Source organism: Temnothorax nylanderi, unplaced genomic scaffold (genome assembly GCF_030848795.1).
Source record: "Temnothorax nylanderi isolate EJ_2023f unplaced genomic scaffold, tnyl_v1.0 TNYL_tig0242_pilon, whole genome shotgun sequence".
NCBI classification, from domain to species: domain Eukaryota; kingdom Metazoa; phylum Arthropoda; class Insecta; order Hymenoptera; family Formicidae; genus Temnothorax; species Temnothorax nylanderi.
In genome coordinates, this window is record NW_027249304.1 from 126,762 (window position 1) to 151,439 (window position 24,678).

A 24,678-nucleotide genomic window follows, 5' to 3' on the forward strand; every position below is an offset into this window, starting at 1 on the left:
AAAATATTTTCCAAAATAAAATGTAAAAATGTATATTTTTCAAATATTAAAAAAATCTTTCAAACGTGAAACAATTATTGCTGATTGGGTCAAATATATTTTATTTTTTGAAGCAATATTTCTAAAAGATTTTACAAATATTATTGAATATATTTATTGCAATCTTTTAAAAATATTTTTGAAAATATTTTTCTGACATGATCTGGCGGACATAGAAACATTCTAAAAATATTTTTGTAAATTATTTTAATCTTCCTAAACAATATTTTTAAAATATTTTAAAAATATTTTGTGCTGTATGAAAAGCGACAGGCCGAAGACGACATTTCTAATCATTCTGGCCAGGATAAACTACCCCGAGTAGATACAGACACTCAACTACAAGGTTATAAGTTCAATACTTCCAATCGATTTCAATGCCTAGCCGAGACGATAGAATTTCTTGAGAGAGATGAGGAGGAGCAGACAGTACAGTTAAATAACGAACATGTGAGTAGCAGATTATCTGATCGTGACGCGGCATCGATAGCAAATTCAGAAGAGAACAAGCCTAATAGAAAACCACCACCAATTTACTTAGCATCTTAAATTAATGACTATGCTGAATTCGCGAATCAGCTAAAACAAAGTGTTGGCGAAAATTTTCACCTAAGTTGCAAAGTTATCTAATATTGCGCATAGGTCGGATAACGCTTAATTTTGTGCGTCAATAAAAAAATCAGCGTTTGTCGTACGAAAAAAATACAAGGGTCCTTTTTTGTTGCAAATTTCGTCCACAACAAGATGCATATGATAAAATTCGTCTCAAATAAATTCTAAGGCCTGAAAACAGCGAAAAACTAAGAGTAGTCCAAAAAATCAAAATTTTTTGCTTACATAGCTACAAACTAAAGAAAAAGAGTCTAAAAAATCGGTTACACCCTGAAAAGTATTCTTTGTAGTTCTCAGATGATGTGTGATTTTTTGGGAATTTTTAATTCCATTTTAAATAACGGAAAAAAATCACCGACGCAACATCAAAAAAACGATGAAATCGAGGGTTTTCGGGATCCGAGTCTCGGACTTTGACGGCGCGTGCAAGCTAAACGACTGACTTGACGATAAATGTTGTTCAGATCATTATTGTAGATAATTTTACGCTCTACAAAAAAGGTATGTATAGTTAGTTACCCTATCTTGCTTAGTTTTCGAGATATTTGAGAAAAAATAAAAAAAATTGCGTTTTTTGTTGATAATATTGTTAATAACTTTTTAATGCGCATTAATTATGCGAAGCAAAATTAATCCCACTTACAGCACCTTAAATCAAAGCGATTCATGGTGGTTGCAACCTGAAAAGAGTAATTGGAAGGTTCGATGTCTAATATGACTGGCCTATAAGTCAAATCGTGAATATTAAATCAATGTGCAATATTATACGAAAACTTAACAAAAAGTTAGCTACGTGTACTGATGGTCTCAGTAAGCTACAGATGTTCGTTGAGGCGGCTGATCTGATAAATTCAAAATTCATTCCTTCCTCCTCTCCTCTAAAGATTTGCTTGTGGAATGCCACTAGCATTAACAATAAAGAATTGGAATTTAATCACTTTATTTGTTCTAACAATATTGACATAGCCCTTGTTACGGAAACTTGGCTGCATCCTAGCACTAAATTAAATTTCTCCGGTTTTGACATAATTCGCTTGGATGCTGCTCGTGTTAAAGCGGGAGGAGTTGCAATAATAATAAATAAATCCCTACGCTATCACACCCTTCCTATACTAGACGTAGATGGTTGCGAAATTTTGATGATAAAGTTGCTGTCTGGCATAAATCTAACTCTAGGTGTTACTTATATTTCTCCCAGCGTCAAATTCGAGTTTGATAAATTAGACGTAATTTTCAAAAACAATTCGCACGGTAAAATTTTAATCGGTGGTGACTTTAACGCGAAGCATCGTTGTTGGAACAATTTTAGTAATGATACTAGAGGCATCAATCTTCTAAACTACACAAATAAGAATAATCTCAATATCATGCACAGTTCTACTTATACACACAAGGCGCCCCGTAGACGTCCTTCCAATATTGATCTGTTTCTTACTAAAAATCTGAATTGCGACTTAACGTGTGTAACAGCAAACGAGCTTTCTTCCAATCACCTTCCCATTCTATTAAACCTAGAAATAACAAAAATTAAGAGGAATTTAAAACAATATCATAAGGTCAACTGGGAAGGTTTTACAATTGCTACAAGCAAATGGAGAATTAGACATAGCCTGCAAAATCAGGAATCGATAGATTCCTGCATACATGAACTGCAACAGTTTCTCTGCGGGGCCTTGAGAGAGTCCACCGAGATGCAAACCGATAATTTTAATCATGTAACGTCAGACCCTACAGTTGCTTCAGAAATTAACAAGCTTATCAAACTACGTAACTATTATCGTAGAAAATTCCAACATTTTGGTTCTGACAAATATAAGCTTTACCGTAACACTCTTAACAATATTATACGAAACAAATTAAATGAGTCCCCAAGGACCCTAGGACGGAGCTAGCAGTCTACGCTGATGATACTGCCGTTTACACCTCCTCATGGAGTCCGGCTTTACTCGTCACAAGACTGCAAAAGCACGTTGATGCTATCGTTCAATTTTTTAAAGATTGGTAAATGGCTATCAACAAAGAAAAAACTGAGGCTATTATTATTACGCGCAAAAAGTTTCCTAAACCTCCTTCTATAAATATGTCAGGCTGTAAGGTTCCTTGGGCCTCAAAGGTCAAATATCTTGGCGTTTACATCCACGCTAGTTTAAATTGGAAACCGACTATAGACGATAGAGTCAATAAAACACAGGGTGCACTCAGAAAATTATACCCAGCGAGAAATGATCCATCGAATCGACGTCTAATTGACGTCGAAATCATCGATATTACATCATATCGAAATAATGCTCGAAATTTGAAGCTTATTTCGATGTTTGTGCTATATGACATTTTTTAAAAGAAGAGATTATTTGTGACATACATTCATCGCGCCAGACTGTAAACAGGCAAATTATGTATTTTCTGTTAAGACATCGATATTTCATCATTTCGATATCGATTCGAAGCTTTTTTGATTTGCCTGTCAAATATATAATAACATTGCCATTATATAGAATGCAATATGAATAAAAAATTATATTGGCAGACATGGATAATGTAAATATTTTATGATTTGAGCATTATAATAATTGCGTTACAATATTAATTTTATAAGGCTTCCATTTCCATTAAATAGTTAATTTATAACTGTAAAAGTCACAACAAAATTCCTGTTTGTAATTTGACAATTTTGAAAATTAAAATATTATATAATAGGTACATTTTCAGTACTACATCCGCTCATTTATTAAACAAGAAGTTAAATTAAACAACTAATTAAATTATTAATATTAAATATTAATACAATAAGATATTTGTATTTACATTTATCAAAATAAAAAATACGTTTAATTATGAAAATAAATATTAATAATTGGACTTATTAAAAATTAAATAATTTGTTCAGATATTGCGGTCGAATTCTTTTCGCGTTTTACAACGCCCGATTGTTTCACATTAGATGGCGCGACGCGCGAGTCGCCACTCTCAAAGAGCCCCCGCCTCCTTCCTCACTCGTTAGGTGTCATGGCCGCACTTGCTTGCGTTTCTTCGAACGTGTCGAGTCCGTTACCTCTTTCTTGACGGATTGATCGTTGCGGCGCGTGTTCTGGAGACCAACCGAGCGAGAGTCGGATCACCAGGGAGAGCTCACCGCCAGGAAAGGGAGAGCTGCGGCAGCTAGCGTCCGAGAGGGAGGATCGAGGCGAAGAATCCGGTCCAGCGAACGAGGCCCTTAAGAGATTCTCATTGGGACGCCATATTTGAAGACAGACATTAGTAAAAAATGTACGAGGGCCTCTGCTAGAGTTTATATTCGTCTTGAGATCTGAGAATTACTTTCATTCTTGTGGCTCTGGCTTGAAATTCTAGCCCAAGAACCGATCTTATAGACATTAATGCAGAGAGGCCCCCCCTAAGAGCACAGTTGACGGAAAGTCGACGGCAAGTCGACTTTTATAAGTCGACTTCTAGTCGACTTCTAAAAATGGCGGAAAGTCGACTAAAAGTCGACTTCTAAATAGTCGACTGCTAAAAATGGCGGAAAGTCGACTAAAAGTCGACTTCTAAAAAGACGGAAAACAGTCAAGCGGCGCGTCATGCATCATCAATATGGCGGCGAATCTCGAGGAGGCTGGAGGACCAGATGAGTGGACCAGAATTTACGCGAGTGCGAGGAATACGTGCCGCGAGACAGGACACGATAAGACGCCAGATAGTTCTTGCAGGTATGGCGGATCAAGTCGCGAGAAAGGTTTTGCCCGACGAGGTAAAAGAGGATCAGGATAAGGCCAAGTGGAAACATGCTTACAGGTCAGGTATGGTGTGTTATTAATTATCATCGATAATTAAGACCTATTGAATGCGACCTCTCCATTCTGTATCATCTTTCAGAACACCAGAAATGAAGGAACCTGTGTTCATGCATTCTTCGTGCGTTCTACGGAAAATCAGTCCGGAATAGGTAGTTTATAAAGAGGTGTACGAAACGAATAAGATGTACATGCGAGGTGTCACGGTGATAGAACCCGAATGATTGCCGAAATTCGCCCATGCTATGCCATCTTAGTGAACCATTGGTTGATCCACCGCCAAGGTATTTTTATCACAATTGTTGCTTTATAATGTTTTTCCTACTTATTTATAAAGATATTTATAGATATAATCAATGAACCGGGAAGATCATTTGCCGCGTGTCTGGTACATTCGGAAAGGCCGAATGGGCACTACCATCGATGGATATAGAGCATCCGTGGACGGTGTCAAGTGGTTAGCGTATTTCTTCTTGGAGGGTCAAGTGTGCCCTAAGCTGAAACGATTTGTCCCGTCGCTGCTGACGACACCTGGGAGCATCACCAAGTCATGGGCCAGGTAAATCGTTATTCTATCTCCTTTTGATTTCACGTTGATTCATCGAATAGATTACATCAATTCAATACGATTTTTTCAGGTTGATACCACGCACTCAAGCAATAGTACAAACGCTGCAGTCGCAGGGAGTCGTGTCCAAACACAAACTGCTAGAAATCTGGGGTTTGGATAAAAAATGTGAGATTTTAATTTATAAAATAATATTTAGATATTATCATAGACTTCTATACAATACTAGACCGCTGACAGACATCTCGCCCGTGATGCTTGCCGCCATGTTGATTTTAGTCAAGATATGCTATATTACTATTCTATACAAGTGGTTTTATACAAGATTTCTATACAATAGTCTGGCATATACAGAATGTCCAAAAGAAAGGGTTTAATACTACAGGAGTAGTGGTTCGATTTCGGCATCCAAGTACGCTACACGTCGAAGGCATGACTTACAAACTTATTGATAACATGTACCAATATTTAACACAAAAACATTCGCCTGCTTCGTTATGTACTGTAATAACGAATGCAGATAAACGCACATCATGAGCAACTGAACACCCGATAGTGACTTATTGTTAATTCAATATGGCCGCACCTTTCACTAACACTTGCACCTTGCACTCGCATCAGCTTTTCGGCAGTGCGTCCATAGATGTTAGTGGTCTAGTATAAAAGTCTGTGGATATTATATATTTATAATAATATATATATATATATATATATATATATTATTATATATTTACAACATTATGATAATAATATGATATATATGTATATAGCTAATTTTGCATATTGTTTCGCGATTAACGCTGGAATGTTTTAATTTTAGTTCTGTTATTGTCAGCTTACCAGAAGTGGCTGCCGGAATCCGCGCACGCAGAAGTGGCACAGATATGGCCGCCTTTGTAATTAAGAATAAAACATTAGGATTGTAATTATACAGTTTTTTAGATAATTAAATTATTTTATATATGAAAAAAAATCGAAATGCATCAGTTTTAGCCCTCCAGCAAGGGGTCGATTGTGTATCTTGAAATAATGAGGTAAAAATTACAAAAGTGAGAAAATTCATTAGCGTATCTACGATTTTATTTATCAAAATCTAATAAAATCTGTTAACTTTTGTTATTTTTACCTCGTTTCAAGATACACAATCGACCTCCAGACGTACGCGGCGGTTTATTTTATCGACTTTAAAAGTTGGCGGGAAGTCGACTTTTCGTCATGACGGGAAGTCGACTTTTCATCATGACGGGAAGTCGACTTTAAGTCGGTGGTTTTTGCGACATTCGCCGACTTCAAGTCGACTTAAAGTCGACTTTCGTCCTTAAAAATGTCGACTTTTCTGCCAAGTCAGTTTCGGTAGAAGTCGACTTCAAGTCGACTTAAAGTCGACTTTTTGCTCTTAGGGCCCCTACTTCTTTTTTTTTCATAATCAGTATTACGTTTCAGTAAACATTCGGACTCACATTTTCAATCAGTAATCCAGACATCTTAATTCCGTCCTGTAAGATCTGGTTTTCTATTTCAGTTCATTTATTTTCTATTCTATCTTCAGGACAGATTACTGATTTGATTTGCTTTCATTTCAACTAATGTAAAAACTTTTTAGTTACTCTCAATTTCTTTCACGTCAACATATTTTCTTTTTTTGTAAAGATAACTACACATATGATCAGTATATTAGGAACAAGTTATGGCGCAATTTACTTGGGATATAAAATAACCATTTACTTTTACTTTTAATCATTTATTTTTAATTTAAACGAATTGACTTTGTAAAAAAAAAATGTATTTATGACAAACTTCAGGTTTCCTAAATCTTAATTACATTGAATCAATCTATGTTAATTGCACTAATTGTAAGTCAATCTGTCAAATCTGTTTTTTTGTGATAATAAATATACAATATGTGCAATATATTATATATTCTCTATCTAGACTTAAATAATATTGAATATATATTTGCGATTATAAATACATATATGTACAACTCTATCTAGACTTAAATAATATATGTTTTTGATGATAAATACATATACAGGGTATATGTATTTATCATCAAATGTATAGGACACCTGCGTTATTCTTTGACAGATGTACCGCCCCAGTCAAACTCCCCGCCTGGCAGTGTCCTCGAATCGGATCACGCGGGAGTATTAACGGCGATCGGCCGCGAGGCCTCACGCCACTCTGACACGCTTGGCTCTAGAACACCGTGACCGCCGGGGCACGAAGCCCTCGGGGCACGCGCTCCGCCTAACCGAGTAAGTAAGGAAACGATGAAAGTACCGAAAGTATCCGAAAAATCGCCTACTCCACTTCGGGAGGTGATTCGGGACCCAAAAACAAGCAAAAAAGTTTATACAAACATAGGTTCGGAAATGAGCCGTTTCCGAGTTATAGCCACTTTTATGTTCAAAAATCGTAAATTTTTATTTTTAATTTTTTTAATTACAATTTTTTTAGTCTTTTCCAATTTTTCAATATTACAATTACAATTACATTATTTTTAAAGTAAACATAAACAGATATTTAAATCGAATTAAATAAGGTGTTCAAAATGACCACCTTCAGCACGAATGCAGGCCCTTATTCTTCTATCAAAGGAATTCCGAACTCTTTGAAAAACATTTGGATCCCTCCTTACTTCGTCAAATTCATGAATTATTCTCTGTCTTAATTCAGCAATATTGTTTGGTGCATTTCTGTAAACAATTGATTTTACATGACCCCATAGATAAAAATACCCTTTAATAATACGACAAAACATGTGGTTCATGCATGATGGTGCACCTGCGCATTTTAGCCGTGTTGCCAGAGATCATTTGAATCAAAATTATGGTCAGAGATGGATAGGGCGTGGAGGTCCGGTTCCCTGGCCCCCAAGATCACCAGACATGAATCCACTTGATTTTTATCTATGGGGTCATGTAAAATCAATTGTTTACAGAAATGCACCAAACAATATTGCTGAATTAAGACAGAGAATAATTCATGAATTTGACAAAGTAAGGAGGGATCCAAATGTTTTTCAAAGAGTTCGGAATTCCTTTGATAGAAGAATAAGGGCCTGCATTCGTGCTGAAGGTGGTCATTTTGAACACCTTATTTAATTCGATTTAAATATCTGTTTATGTTTACTTTAAAAATAATGTTATTGTAATTGTAAATTGAAAAATTGGAAAAGACTAAAAAAATTGTAATTAAAAAAAATTAAAAATAAAAATTTACGATTTTTGAACATAAAAGTGGCTATAACTCGGAAACGGCTCATTTCCGAACCTATGTTTGTATGAACTTTTTTGCTTGTTTTTGGGTTCCGAATCACCTCCCGAAGTGGAGTAGGCGATTTTTCGGATACCCTGTATATGCAACTCTATCTAGACTTAAGGGGATGCTGGAGTGACGGTTAAACTTCCTCGATGTCGATAATGTCAACATTTCTAATTTTGTTTGTCCTATATCTGTCTTTGTCTAACGAAATGACATCTGTCTTTGTTCGATTGCTGCGCCATCTCTGCTTACTAGCCTGCGTCTATATTTTTGTGGAAAATATACACGATTTCTTCGAAGCTCTAATTTTTTTTCCAGGCTTTCAATCTCAATTTCAACGGTACGTTATTGTTTGTGCACGTATTCTGAAGAGTGGGAACATTTCATTTCGTACATATAACTTATACAACTGTTTATATTAGAAAATATGGTTATGAGGTGACAGCATTTTTACATTTTTTTTTCAATTATCACTAATTTTTTATATTCCCACTCTTCATTAGTACCTATACTTTACTCCTGTAAAAGGATTTTGCGATCTATAAAGCCGTTTCAAAGAACGAGCTCTGACTGTTTTTGTCGGTAATTGTCCCCTGTCCAGGATCCCCTTAAGTAATATATTTTTGTAATAATAAATGTGCATATATGTGCAATTCTATCTAGATAAATAAATAAATTGTAAAAATTATTTTCATTGTAAGTTTTGTGATCCTCTTCTAATAAAGATATTGGGGAGAAATAAATAGATAATTTTCGATATACTATTGAACACATAAGTAGTGGAATGTGAATATATTCATTTATTTTAATGTATAATACAAAAAAAGATCATGTTTTATGGCTTCTAATAATAGCTGCAGTGAGGAAATAGTAATTAATATCGAGTCGAAATCGATTTATTCTGAATTGAAAAGTCATCGAAAGTAGTACCACATTTCAATCGAGATCGATGAATATTTCAATTACTTTTCGATATACGTTTTCGACGTCAATTAGACGTCGATTCGATGGATCATTTCTCGCTGGGATGTTGGATCCAATAGTTTTAATATTTTCAATGTAAATCCAATTTTATTCAGATATTGCAACAGATCCGGTATCATTTATGTCCGCATTAAACTCGTGTTTTGCTGGCAGAACATGTTGATATAATCTGACAATAGATAATCGACAGAAACTGTCATTTCGTACACATTTAAATGGAATGCATTATGTAAATAGTTACGAAATGGCAGATTCTACTGGTTCTACAGTTAATCTGTCATTATATTCTGTTATATTTCTGCTGACATTCCATTGACAAAATGTGCAGCAGTCATTTTCAAAATTTGTTCTCAACAGATTTGGCTATTCACACAAACATGCGCATGCGCTTTGAACGTGTGATAATATAGGTGTAACTTTATTAATATATATATGTGGCGTGTGCGTGTGTGTGTGTGTGTGTGTGTGTGTGTGTGTGTGTGTGTGTGTGTGTGTGTGTGTGTGTGTGTGTGTGTGTGTGTGTCTGTGGAGTTATTATGGATATGTTATTGAAAATTCGCGATTTTATCTGACTTCATAAATATATATTATATATTATCATTATTGTAATATATTTCCTTAAATATGCAACATAATAACTGTTATAATTATGCTAAAGTTTTTACTAATTCTATGTTCTTTTAATTGTTAGAAATTTTTATATATTTGTGTTATAATTACAATTTGTATTATAATTATATTTATGCTATAATTACAAGAAAAGTTTTATATTTGTATTATAATTACACAATATGTATTATTACGTATGTTATTATCTCGCTATTTATCTATCTATCTATCTATCTATCTATCTATCTATACATACATACATACATACATATACATACAGATACAAAATATCAAGAGATAAATATTTATAGAATTTTGTTTTTCTCATTTTAACATTTATAAGTGTTAACATTTAGAAGTGTCCTTCTTCGATTTTAATAACTCTTAGTTATAAAACAGTTTAAAATAAGAAACATGTGCTTTCTTAGTAACAAATAAGATTATGTTACACAGTTACAACATGTATGAATATATTTAAAAGCTGATATTCATAGTCGTATATAATTTTTAGTCTTTTATTAAGAATATAATTATCTATAAAGAGATATACATTCAGCAAATCGTTATTCAGCCGTTCGGATAAATATTTCACAAATTTCTGTTTCACAAATCCATGTTTAAAAAATGTTTTTGTTTACCATTCATTTTGTATCTTCTCTTAATTTTTTATTTATTTTATAAGAATTAATTCGTATTAATCCGTATTAATCTTTAATTATAAATCATAAATAAATAATTATCAATTTTTTAAAGTAAAATTTTGATTTTACTTATATATAATAAAAACTTTCTATCAACTAATTTGACATAATCTCGTATAAATTTGTTAATCTCATATAAACAGCATTAAAAACAATTTCAATTATTTATTCAAAATTTATTTAAAAATTTATTATAGATGATTTTGATCATTATACAGGGTGTAACAAAAAGATGGGGACACACTTTGTGCACGAAAACTCGTCCGTTTCGCAAAGGTCTCCGGCCACAGAACATCTATTTACGTATACGATACGCCACGCTTTAGGAACTTTACCTCCACTTTGCTCGCCTATACGCAGAACCAACCATAATCTCTCGTTGGACGGAGTATAGGGGGGGGGGGATTGATATAAGTAATTTGAGTATAGAATGCATGTCCGCTGAAGCCTCGTTTCCGTGCTACACGGCTGTGAAGTTGTCTAATTACCTATGTAGGTAAAAGTGCCTTTTCGGTAAAGGATAGGGAAAAGTTTTATTTGAGAAAGCTGTTCAGAATTAAAAATCAGGCACGTATACCAAATTTTGAATCAATCGGCCTACTTTGACGTTTGATTCATGGCATACCTTTAATGATAAAAAAGCAAAAACTCCAAAGTAGGCCGATTGATTCAACATTTGATATACGGGCCTGATTTTTAATTCTGAACAGCTTTCTCAAATAAAATTTTTAGCTATCTCTTTTACCAAAAAGGCATTTTACCTACATAGGAAAAGGCAACTTCACTGCCATGTAGTACGGAAATGAGGCTTCAGCGGACATGTATTCCTATACTCAAATTACTTATATCAACTTCCCCTACAAGCACACAATCTGTCCCCATCTTTTTGTTCACCCTGTATGATTATGTATTAAGAAAACAATACAATATATTAAATATGCCACAGAAAAATATCCCAACAAAAAATCAGTATTCAATCATTTATAATTATACTAAATGGTTGCTTTAATTTTACAAATTATCGCATATTGCAAAATATAATATGTTAAGAAAAAGCAATAAAAGACAAAATGTATATATAATGCACAACATTATTAAGCAGAAGATACCGCCCGGTGACAGAAAATGCCAATACTTATCTATTTTGAAGAAAAAGTTTTGTAGCGTACGAAATAAATAAAATATAAACTTTGAAACACATATGTAGGGGAGACCGGGGCGAAGTCATCACTATTTTTTTGGTGCCGATTTTTAACAACAAAACAAATAATTTTAGTAAAATGTGGTATACCGTTGTAAAGAGTGAACTCTTGACTAAAAAATTTATACGGACCTTTTTGGTCTACGTCACTTTGTTCAACTGGTATAGAGTGAAAACGACAAAGGTACAAAATTTGAAATGTCAAAACTGATGGGGCGGAGTCGTCACTCCATTCTCGGACTGAATTTTAAATTAAAATTCATAATTCCGATTATGAAAAATGATAAGATACATTTTATTAATTATTTTTTAATAGAAACATGGAAACATTAATTAAAAACACAATGGCGAAAATTAATTACAAGAAAAGCGCACACACTTATGTGCCCCACGCTCGCACGTTTCTCGTCAGCTCTATTCTGTCATCTCTGAGCACACGCAGCACATATTATCCAAGTCCTCGCCGGAATCCGACCACTGCTGCTTCTTTGACTTTGATTTTCGCCGGAAGCCTCCATGATATGGCTTGGTGACGACTTCGCCCCGGACACAAGTTTCAAGTTTGGTTGCTCATAAAATATTAGAAATCAATGAAAATAAAAAAACTTTACTGGATTCGTGTTCAGCATGTATTACTCTTTAGAATCACTTACTTTGAGATTCGGAGACACAATAATATTTAAGGGTATTTATTTAGAATACGGGCCTAAACGCGAATATAGATAAAATTATGTTCAATCGACGCGTTTTTGCACGAAATAAAAGAATCTGGCAGATAAACGCGGCGGTCTGCCTCGCGAAGCGGGATATATATTAATATAGTTACAGTTGACGACTATTCAGGTTAGAAAATCTGACATATCGACGAAATGCAGCGATACGAGCATGCGCTTTGGCCAATTGCGCATGCGTAAAGCGCGTCACTAACCTATATAGGTCAAAAATAAAAACTTGAAAATTTATTTTGACCATTTTTCCAAAAAATCGCTCTGTAGCAGTTTAAAGGTGATGCTGCTGATTACGAACATCGCAGGTTAAAGTGCGATTTTGTCATTATTTTGGCCGTAATATGAATTTTACGATTTGTAGTTCACGGCTCTCCACCGTGTCTCCTGTCGACAAATTTTCGACGCGTAAAAAATTTTACTTTCGACCTCCGAAAACACGTTTGCTTCGATAAGAATCACAACATGGCACATAACCTCACTCAACTCCGTTGATCACGTGGGCACCATAAGCCGCGTTTACAGTATTAATGACGAGTTTACACAACATATAGATTTCGAGATAATTGCAATGACGACTCCGCCCCGGTGACGACTTCGCCCCGGTCTCCCCTACAGTAATATTTTTATCTCATTTTTCAATAAATAATCTTGAGAAATATCTAAATGGGAATAAGTTTTGGATATTAAATACTTATTTTAATTGTGATCTTTTCTGAAATTTTCAATTTGCAAAAATTATTTAAAAAGTATCTTTAAAAAGTTTATTTTCGGAAAATTTAAATATACAATTGTAAAATGCATTAAACATTAAATATTATAAAACTTTTATTTAAAACATTTTTTTATATATCTCACCTCCTCAGTCCTATTACTCGTGTCCGAGCGTGGTGGCTTCTCTTCATATACATGTGTTGCGCACGTAGATTATACACATTGTATATGGGACCTACAGTATAACTCCGATTCTGAACGGCTATAATTTTTTAGAGAAGCGTTCTTGGCAAGACATACTCTCGGTGGTTTGCCATTGCCTTCCGAGAGGAGAACGAGCGAATATAATTTTTGGCTCTGCCGGGAATCGAACCCGGGACTTCGGTTCAATAGACCAGTGCGCTGTCTACTAGGCCACGCTTGTCTCATATATCTCACCACTTTCGTTTAAATATGCTAAATTCAGCATTTTATGTACAATTAAACTGTTTGTAAAAAATACATGCCTCTTATTTTTTTACATTTGAATTGCGTGTATAAGCGGAGTAGGATACTTTCAAATATTCTCTTGTAAGTTTTATATTCTTATAAATTCTCATGTTAAGATTTAAATCGATTTTTATCTGTAAGGGACATAATGGCATGCTCCTGAGTGATCGCTGCGAGCTCTTTAAGCCATTCATCTAATGTAACAGCACATAGTACAACATTTTGTACTGGGCTCACTTCAGTTGGCGATTCCCACGAAGTTTTTGTATATCTGTTAAAAAAGAAGATTATGTTTAAAGCCTAATCAATAGCATATATCTATATATCGCATATCGATTTTCAAGCATTTGTATTGGAATAAAATTCTTATTGCATATTGAGATAAAATAAAATCTAAACCGAAAAATTGTATAAATCTATTTTATCTAAAAATAAATAAATTTTTTTCCAAATCATCATTCGTTAACGTTTAACCCTTAAATGCCACACCTCTCAAGAATCTCGTAAATGACACATGGGGTCTAAAAGACCCCAGCATGAAAAATATCTCCTTACTTATTGATTTTTTTATATTTAGTTATGAAAATTATTTTCAATGTTGTTCAAGGCTTAGAAAAGAGAATAAAATGCTTATATTGTTAAAATTTCAATTTCAACATAGTATAAAAAATTAAGATCGCCAACAGTTAAAATGTTGGCTCCAAAATCAAAAAAATAATAAATAATAAATAAATAAATATGAGCTCCATATTTGGCGGGAACATTTGAAAATATATCATTCTAAAGGGTCTGGGGTCCGCTGGACCCCGGGTGGCATTTAAGGGTTAATAGTATACACAGTCTCACTTTAAAATCTGTTAATATTTTAAATATATATACAAAAATATATATATTTTAATTAATGTAAATATATATAGACATATAGATCCTCTTATAAAAGCGGTATGAAACCTTGAAGTTGGCTGAACCGCGTTTGCAATTGTTACCGTGTTATTGCGAACGTGATTGGTCGTCTCGATTCAGTCGATTAATTGAGTGTACAAATGTTTTTTGCATAGATAATAAAAAATAAAAAACATCACAAGGCGCGCGCGAAGCGCGCGGCGCGCTATAATCTAGTCTATATTAAAGAGAGGGAGAGAGCGAGCGAGCGAATACAATGAGAAGATTTAACTGTATAAGCTCTTATGTCATAATCTAATCTAAAGTTATGTTTTTTACATTAAAAATATAGATTTTATCTATTAATAATTAATAATTTATTAGTAGTTTATTTGTTTAATAATCCTATGGTATTATAAATCTCTTATTTAATGTTATAAAAAGGTAAAAAAAGTAATATTAATCTTGTTCAAAAATATTTCAGAGAAGTATTTGGTTTTACTGTGGTTTCTTTCTCATTATTAATTTTGATTTTGATTGTCAGATTGAAATTGATTTGAATTTAGATTGAATTTAGAGTAAATCAATAAATATTAATTAGATCTTATTTATACCTACATATTTCAGTTTTAGCATTATTATTTTATTTTTACTGTACTGTAGTATTTTTTACATTTTTTGTAATTTAAAAGAATATGCATATTAAGAAAAATTTAAAAAAATATATACAATATAGATATATTTACAATTAGCAATAAAATAAAATTATTATAAAAAATAATAATAACAAAATAATAATAATTTATTTAACGGAACGTGACGGGAAATGAGAAAGAAAAGTAGATACACGAAAGGGAAGATAAGATTGTAATAGATTAGCTTTTACTAAATAAAGAGAAAAAATAGGAAAAATTACATAGGGAAAACTAGGGGTAGTGGAAATAAGAAGAAAGATGGTGGTGAAAAGGATTGAAAAGGTAAGAAGATCCTAAGTATAAGGATAGACGAAGAGATCGTGAAGAGGTAGGAAGAGCAGGGGAAGGAAAAGAAAAGGAGAGATAGTGGGATAATGAATGTGAAGAGTAAGGAGGAAGAAGGAAAGGAAAAGATGAGAGCCAAGGAAGGGGTGAAAGAGAGAGATATACTGGACAAAAAATTAGAGTGTAATAAGCCTTATGTGAGAAGTAAGAAGCCCTGGCGAAAATGAGAAGTTTCATAAACGTTTGTTTGATGTTTACGTGAGCGTTTGCGGAAGTTCGTTGAGAGTTTAGAAACGGTCAGTAGAGAGTTCGTAGAGCGGAAATTGCAACGCTGCAGCGTTTGAAAGGCGTTTGTATATAGCGTTTTTGAGAGTTTGCACAGCGTTTACATGACGTATGACGTTTGCTGAGAGTTCGTTAAAACATTTAGAGATCCTCTGTTAAGCGTTTAGGCTGCGTTCGGAAACGTCACCCGGGTACACACGGGTATACTCCCTTCTCCTAACTCGCTGAGATAGAAAGAGAAGGGAGTATACTCGTGTGCACTCGGGTGACGTTTTCGAACGCAGCCCTGATAAGTCGAAAGCGTTTGCTTTCATCATTGAAAACTGCGTGCAGCCTCTATTGAGCTTAACGGGCGTTTACTCTTGTCGTTAGAAGAAACGGCGTAAAGAGCGTTAAATGTTAAAATCTGCTTTTCGCCTCGCAGGGGGTCTGCTTATATACGCGGCTGGATGTATTTTAAATGCGAGAAAGATACGCCGCCTAGCGGCATTGTTAGAAGAACGTTTTGCTGAACGGAGGGAAAACGCTTGTGTTACGGAGTCGGGAAAAGCGTTTCTTGGGCGTCTCCAAGCCGTTTGCGTTAACGCCTTACAAATCGTTCACTGCGCCTCTACAATTCGCCATCGGAAGAGCGTTTGCTGAACGGATTGAAAACGCTTGTCTTACGGCGTTGGGAAAAGCGTTTGCTAAACGTTTGAAAAATCTGACAGCAAACTCTCTGCACGCAGCGTTTACTGAGCGTTCTCTGAAAAGCGTTGCCTCAGCATTTCAGAACTTTCATGAAACGTTATATACAGCGTTTTATAAGCGTTCTGAAAGCGTTCAAAATCCAACGGCGTTGTGTAAGCGTTCTTATAAAGTTTGAAAGCGTATAAACTCTCAAAAAACCTTTATTGAACGGTTGTCAACGCTTTATAAAGCTTCTTAATTTTCGCCAGGGAGAAGGAAAAAAACAAAATATGGGAGAGATAGGTACGTGAAGTAAGCAGAGAGGGAAAAAGGAATGGGTGGTGGTGAATAATATTAGAATAGTAGAGGAGGAAAAGAAATGAATTAATGGAGAGAAATGGTGGATTAGGATGAATATTTTAAAATGAATATAACGGGAAATATAGGGACATGGAAGGCGCGCGCGTTAGCGCGCTGCGTGCTAGTTATATATATATATATATATATATAAAAGAGATGTAAAGTCGATACTCAAAAGGTGTCTCATAACATGTACAAAGACAATAATACTGTGAGCCTGCATCTGGTCATTTGACCTTCGAAGATTTTGGATCATAGCGCGTTGAACTCGTAATAAGAAAGGTTACAAACGTAGATGTTTAAAAAATTGTGTCCATTAAAAAAATTAAGGGGATCCTGCAGTGACAGGCAAACTTCCTCGATGTCGATAATGTCAACCTTTCTAATTTTGTTTTCCCTATATCTGTCTTTGTCTAACGAAATGACATCTGTCCTTGTTTGATTGCTCGCCATCTCTTGCAAGATTCGGCAACTACTGTTGCTGCTCTTCTTGTCATTCTGCATCCGTATTTGCATTACTAAAATAATTTTTCGATGGATCTTTTTTTGTACGCATTGAATCTTACTTCTACTTGCACGATATTATTCCTACATGTTTTCCCAAGGGCAGATGATAAACATTATGTATGTATAAACTGCAGAATTTTTGTTTTAAACAAATATTGTCGTTAGGTGACAGCTGTATGTGCCCAAATAAGTAATATTTTTAATTTTTTGGTGTTTTTGATATAAAATCGCGTTTGTTACCCTAGATTTTTGTGCGGACTTTAATTCTGTAAAAGATTTTTGCAATTCTATAAAGCCAATTAAAAGATCCATCGAAAAACGATAATGTCGGTAAATCATACGGCTGCAGGATCCCCTTAAGTTGACCTTTATTTGACCATGACGCCTCCACCCAAGGTCAAATTTTTTTTAAATCAAAGTATGTCCCCCTTGCTACCCTATATTCTCTCCAAACCGTGTTTTGGTATCTTTACTAGTTCCCGAGATATTCCGACTGAAAGTTTTCAAATTGACACCCTGTATAACTTTATATATTAAAATATATAGCCATAATTGTATAAGTCAAGTGCTTGTCTCTCTTCTTATAATACATAATAATAAGGCATAGATACTTTTTTGACCAATCGTCAATCTCTGCACATATGGTTTTGAACGGAATATTGACTGTTTCTTGTACTACACTTTGTCTTAAAAAGTTCAAATCTGTAAGTATTTTAACGTACCCTACAGATTACATATAATCAAGGAAATCCAAATCAAAATTGCCGAAAGATAAATTTTCAGATTTATAATTAAGCGGGATTACTTCGCCCATATGTTTGCAGCAATAATCGTTCTTTTCGAATTTGTTTTAATTAATTTTAATTTGTTTTAGTTGTATATCTGTTAGTAAATATTATCAGTACAATTCTTGTACATATCTATTCATAAATATTGATTAATAATACGAGAAATTGCAGATTGTATTGATTATTTCTCTTGCCACACTTTTTTTTATTTTTATTGATATAGGAAAAAACTCTAAAACCCTTTGAGATGCATTCAGAACTATAACAAAAAGTTAATTTTTTAAAAGATGAGGTGCCATCATTTACAGAAGTAAATTATCGCGAATCATAAATACTGACAAACTAAATTCTTTTGTCAGTATTCACAAATCACACTCGAGTCGATATTTAACTGACTTTTCCCACATCTTTTGTGGACGTTTCCTATTTCTAGACGCCATGATCTTTTCGTTGTCTTCCAGATCTTCGCTGTCGTTACAATAAATCCTGCAAGTCACTCAAAAATTTAAGTTTAAGCTTACGCGATAAACGATTATTGTAATAAAAATCTTACACTTATTTCAACATTTTATAGATTTATACCGCGGTTTTATCGAGTTTAAGACAGATTTTGACATTTTCGCTCTTTGCTCCATTATGTATCAATGATAAAGTGCCTAAAGATACTATTATTTCGATCGCTGTAACTTGTTGTATACGTTCAACATTCATGAAATTTTGATAATTGATAGAGTAGATATAAAGCATCAATCAAAATGTCACTAATCGTTGATGAATGGCGCTCAAGATTAAAAAAATTAATTCTATTACTTTTTAGATATATTAGAAATTTATTGACATAATTTGTGGTGAGACTGCGTGTAAATTAATAAAACATGATATAAATTCTTTTTAATTATTTCAATTAATATAGAAATAAATTTATCAAAATTGCAGCTGTTTCTGCAAAACCTCCGTACGAGTGATACATTGAGATCAAATAATTTCTTTATTAAAAAATCTTAATCTCTTTTCTTATTCCGATAACATAGAACTACATATAGAATGAAGATGTTGATTATCCAAATAATTTTTATTTTACATGGCCAAGTGACAAGAATCTGAAACATTTCATAAATCTACGCTGAGAAAAAAAATTAATTGTACGGACTAAATTTGTATAGTTGTTGATCCATCGGTTGATTGAACAATTATTAAGTTGCACTAAAAAAGATATAGTCATGTCAACCATCAAAAAATTTTTTAATCAAGAATTAGTTAATTCAACTAATGTTTAGTTGAACATATTGGATTAAATATTTTAGTTGGATGAAACACATTTTGTGTGTGTAAAATTATTAATTTTTTGTATGTTACAATTAGACAAAAGAAACTGTCAACGAATCGGTTGAAAAGGTAGTTAAGACAATTATGATAACTTTGGCCCCTCGAAATGTTAGTGGTTTTCGGAGGCATTTTTGGCGAGAAACACGGGAAAAATCGTTAAAAAAAATTTCCAAGGTTTACCCCACCTGAATCGAGATCTATCATTGTACGGTTCGGGTTTTCAATTTTCTATGCGAACCGAGATCCACCCCTATCCTGCCTGCGGGGGAGGGGCGGTAGCCTATACACTTAGACAGTTGTCTATCACACAATTAAAGTATTATTTAAAAATTTACATTATTTGTTTTTAACTTTAACCGTGTATCTCGAAAACTAGAGCAATTAGCCCTATAAGACCTTATAATTTTTTGTTCAGCGTAAAAAATACTACCAGAAATACTACCATCGTCAAATCAAGGGGCCAAAGTTATCGTTATCGTGCCAGGTAGTTTTATTCTTTCCTAAAGCCTTGTGTCCACGATACTAGAAATTGCTCCGAGATTTCGGACGGAGAAAAAATTGATTAATCACATTTAAACAATTCGGCAATTGACCAATGCAATTGGTTAATTCTTTCTCCGTCCAAGATCTCAGAGCAATTTCTAGTATCGTGGATACAAGGCTTAAAAAAGGCGTGTTAACTAACAAGGGGAAGCTGCGTACTTGGGATCACCGAATTGAAAAATGTTTTTTACATAGTATAGTACTCTACCAGAAGAGTACTTGAGCAAAGGAATAGAACGCAACGCTCAGCCATTTCCGAGAAAAAATATGTAAGTACACGATTACTACGTTGTCGACCCGAGTTCAATTCCTGTCCCTCGCAAAAAAATGTTTTTAATTGCCTTTTGAAAATGCGAATTTAAAAGGGAAAACAAAATTGTTGGTTACATTAATTTTATTTTACACGAATAAACAGTTATTGCATGAAAAAATAAAAAAAAGTGCGAGGGACAGGAATTGAACTCGGGTCGACAACGTAGTAATCGTAGACTTACAATTTTTTTTCTCGGAAATGGCTGAGCGTTGCGCCTTAACCCTTTGCTCAAGTACTCTTCTGGTAGAGTACTATACTATGTAAAAATGTTTTTCAATTTGGTGACCCCAAGTACGCGGCTTCCTCTTATAAATCTCGAATGTATCGAAAGCTGCAGTCAATTTGATGCTACAATGCTCTAAAGCGTCCTTCTTCTTTCTTAAAAGAAAGGAGAAGAATGCTTCAAAGCATTTGTAGTGTTAGGTTAATTGGACTGCAGCCAAGACTTCAACGGGTGTTGCAAAAACCCCTCTATATCCAAACATAATGACACCGCATGTTGGACACTCAATCTCTCTTATCTTTGACTATATAACCATGGACTGCCAGTTACCTATCCTCATAATGCTTCGATGTGTGAAAGACATGAAACGCGCTCTTACTGCCTAGGTGGCAGAAAATCGAAACATTAAGGCTGCGTTCGAAAACGTCACCCGAGTGCACACGAGTATACTCCCTTCTCTTTCTATCTCAGCGAGTTAGAAGGAGAAGGGAGTATACCCGTGTGTACCCGGGTGACGTTTCCAAATGCAGGATAAGTGAGATCCCGATGGTAAAAGATAAGGAAAGAGAAAGACAGAAAGTCATTTATCGCTGTTTTATCAACTTTTAGCAGATCACCAGAGAATATGCATTTAAAAAATAAACACAAATAAAGACTAAATTAGTTTTGGTAATTATGAAGAAGAGAGGCTTCCTCACCAATTTGGCTAAAACTTCACAATTTTGTGTATTTTGGTGCGTAAAACATGAATCTATAAGTTAAAATTGTCGCTCTCAATTAGGAGAAAAGTTATTAAGTACTAAAGTTGACAGTTGCGTGGTTAGGATGTCTGTCATTTATTATACTTTGTATTTATAGACTTTTTAATATGCCAATTATTTTCTGCTTTAAAAAAGCATAATAACTCTATTTCTATTATCTTTTTTAACTATTTAATTCAATATATTATGGCATATTCAGCACAACAAAACTGCATATTTTCCAAAGAAAATAATGCCATATATATATTGCCATAAAATATATTGAATCAAAAACAGCCAACTGGCAGTCCATGGTTATATAGTCAAAGTCTCTTATATAAGATAAGATATCAGCGGGTGTAAAAATCTCTTCTCCCAAACCCATAAAAAGCAGCAAAGAGACTCTTCTCATCCCCTTCACTTCTTGAAACATCGATGTGACTCTCCTTGCATCCCCCTTATTCTCATCACCATTTTTGTTGACAAAGTAGTCCTTCTTTCAATTACCAATATTTCTCTTGTAAAATCCTTTCTCACGCCAACTTTCCCTTAATAACCCTTGAATTAAATCCCCCATATATATGCTACTCTCCGCAAAAATAAATTTCTCGATAGATTTGACTGTTCAAAGTTGTTTATTTTGATATTGTAATTATTATAATATCAAAATATCGATATTATAATGCGTAGTAAGTAATAAAAAATCTAAGACAATTTACCTATATCCAGATCCAACTATTTGCAGCTGATCTTCTGATATACTGGACGGTTGACTGGTAGAATTTGTTAGACTTGGACCTAAACTACCACTTGATCGTCTGAACATTTGTGTAAATGACGACGTCAAACTTCTTCTTTTTGGTTCCCCTGTAAATATTGTTGACATAGCAATTTAGCATACATAGGACTTTGTATCTATGTCGCATACATGCAAAAATATTTTGTATCAATACATACATCTTTTGAATACTTCCAGCGTGCACAAAATTTCAGAAGATATGATTAATGCAGCTATGAAGTCAGAAAGAAAGCGAAAGAGCAGAAACAAGAGAAAAATAAAAAAGAGAAAGAGAAGAGTGAAGAAAAGAGAATCAATGTTTGTGTTCTTTAAGTATGATAGAGAGAAAAATGTACCTAATTTTTATGTTCACGAAATAAATAATACCTCTTGAGAATGATTCACCGGCCAAAGAATGTCTTTTAATAGATGAGGACTGGGCAGCAGCTTCTATCACATTTCTTCTCGCATTCACTAGTTTGTTTTCCCGACTAATCAGAAACGATCTTGCTTGTTCAACCAATAAATCCACATTGCTATGTTTCGAAAGAAATTGGTCTATTTTGTGTTTTAATGACGCAAGCACCTGCAATATAAATTATAAAAATACTATTTCTCTTAATTTCTAATGCAGTCGGTAACATTTATTGAGATTATAGAGATAATGAGGCGTATCCCGTTCAAACACGTAACGATTGGACACCACTCGATTAGACACAATACGATTCGACACCGCACGATTAGACACGCACATTGCACGATTGGACACCGGCACGATTGGATACCGCATGATCGGTTCCACATTGGTTTTCAACTTATCACGCGAACCGAGGTCCATTTCCACCCACCAGTGCTTGCGGGGGAGGGGCTACGCCCCTCCTCCGCCTACGTGTGTACTGTCTATACACAAATCACGCAAACCGTACAATGTTAAAGCTGTGTCCAATCGTGCGGTATCCAATTCAGCGGTGTTTAATCGTGCAGTGTCCAATCGTGCGGTGTCCAATCGAGCGGTGTCCAATCGAGCGGTGTCCAATCGTTACGTGTCCAAACGGAGGTCACCCATTATGTAATATTATAACTATGTTTATACTTATAATACTTTCTCTGGTTGATTTACAATGGAACTAGTTTCGATTTCTATTTAGATCCTCTTCAGTCAGTTATCAAGTATGAACTGATCGAAACTATAAAGCTTTTCTTTATATAATGTTTATTAAGAAGGTATTCTGTTTGAAAGGTCGTAAAAAAGGTATTTTTCAGAAATTTTTTGTAGAAAAATGAAATTTTTTAGGAATATTTTGTAGGGAAACGAAAAAAAGTGAATAACGCTAAACTTTGTTTTGTAAACTTTTAGACTTATTTTAAGAATTTTTTTTATTTTTTAAGTAACAGAAATGCTCTTCTTTATATCCTGACCTCTAGGAGGTGTGATAGACGATGTAAAAGATTCTAGCTGTTCTAGGTATCTGAAATGTAAAAACTAAAAATTTTCTTATTCAGGAGAAGTGTGGGTATTGTCTGAACTAGAATAAACATTATACGTTTATTATTTTTTAAAATAAAATACTAACAAAATTTTGAGGAAAACTATAATATTTTTAATAAAAAGGCCACCATTTTGTTTAGAATGGAAATACTGATTTAGTTCTAGTTCAAACGATAGCCACACTTCTCCTGAATAAGACAATTTTTGGTTTCTGCGTTTCAAATACCTAAAACAGCTAGAACAGCTAGTCATTTACATCATATGTGTTTTTTCTTGCGAATTTTTAGTGACTAAGACATAATATAAGAAAGAAAAACATTTTTGTTACTTGAAAAATAAAAAAATATTCTTAAAATAAGGCTAAAAAACCATGCAATTTTGGATTACTCACTTTAAACTATAAAATATAATTACGAGGAAACACAGAGCTGAATTTTAGGATACAGATCTAAGAATGGGGGGAGAGGAGGGGGAAGAGAGAGAGATTGACATTTTAATTAATTAAATATTCATTAAAACACAAAGATTTAATGCATTATAACTCTCAGAATCGTGTAGGGCTGGTTGTTCCAACCTGTTGGTAAGCTAACTAACAGTAAATTATATGCCTATCTTTATCTAATGTAAAAGATAAACAAATACATATATATGATTTAACTATTAGGTAATTTACCAATAGGTTGGAACAACCGGCCCTTAACCTTTAGAGGCCGGGGGTGGTCGAAATATCGACCACCCAAAAAACACAAGCTATTTGATGTTTTCGGGCAAAATTTGTGTGTTGAATAAGGGAAAAATAGTATTAAAAAAAAAAACTCTTCAAGTCCTTTTCCCGGCCTCTAAAGGTTAATGTACATATGTACGAGGGTTATAAATAATAAATTATACACGGAAAAAAGGATTAGTTACTACAGCAAATCGTAAAATATGGGATAACTAACATTTTTTGCAGCAAGAGCTTTAATTTAGCTATAATCTAGCAATGGTAGCAAAATCTTTTTGCAATTAATAGGCCAGTAAAATTAGGTTTAAAAATGACAAAATGGATTGACAAGCCAATTTTTTGAGGGTGAGTAGAGGGTCATAGGAGATGCC

General features: G+C 34.0%; 2 protein-coding genes across 8 annotated transcripts in view; one reads left to right on the forward strand and one right to left on the reverse strand.

The window, feature by feature from the left end:
- The window catches only part of LOC139779791 (FHIP family protein CPIJ015043), a 42,811-nt gene that overhangs the window by 5,789 nt on the left and 12,344 nt on the right, over positions 1 to 24,678 (reverse strand). For 2 of the 4 annotated variants that reach the window (XM_071718264.1, XM_071718262.1), the window contains 4 exons: positions 22,482 to 22,680; positions 22,274 to 22,285; positions 22,036 to 22,183; positions 9,055 to 13,971 (listed from right to left, as the gene is read on the reverse strand). In XM_071718264.1, coding sequence (XP_071574365.1) covers positions 13,812 to 13,971; positions 22,036 to 22,183; positions 22,274 to 22,285; positions 22,482 to 22,680 — 519 coding nt within the window. In that variant the 3' untranslated portion in view covers positions 9,055 to 13,811. Of the gene's footprint in view, positions 1 to 9,054; positions 13,972 to 22,035; positions 22,184 to 22,273; positions 22,286 to 22,481; positions 22,681 to 24,678 lie in introns of those variants that run through there. The other 2 variants (XM_071718265.1, XM_071718263.1) reach the window with 2 other exon arrangements.
- On the forward strand, positions 4,132 to 5,983 carry LOC139779794 (probable ATP-dependent RNA helicase DHX37). Of its 4 annotated transcripts, none has more exons than XM_071718272.1 (5): positions 4,132 to 4,448; positions 4,525 to 4,726; positions 4,790 to 5,001; positions 5,081 to 5,178; positions 5,846 to 5,983. In XM_071718272.1, exons 3-5 carry the CDS (start codon positions 4,799 to 4,801, stop codon positions 5,908 to 5,910), a joined length of 366 nt encoding a protein of 121 aa, XP_071574373.1. In that variant the 5' UTR covers positions 4,132 to 4,448; positions 4,525 to 4,726; positions 4,790 to 4,798; the 3' UTR covers positions 5,911 to 5,983. The 4 variants fall into 4 exon arrangements, with proteins under 4 accessions (XP_071574373.1, XP_071574370.1, XP_071574369.1 ...); XM_071718269.1 differs by having other exon boundaries at positions 4,138 to 4,453; positions 5,831 to 5,983; XM_071718268.1 differs by having other exon boundaries at positions 4,138 to 4,448; positions 5,831 to 5,983.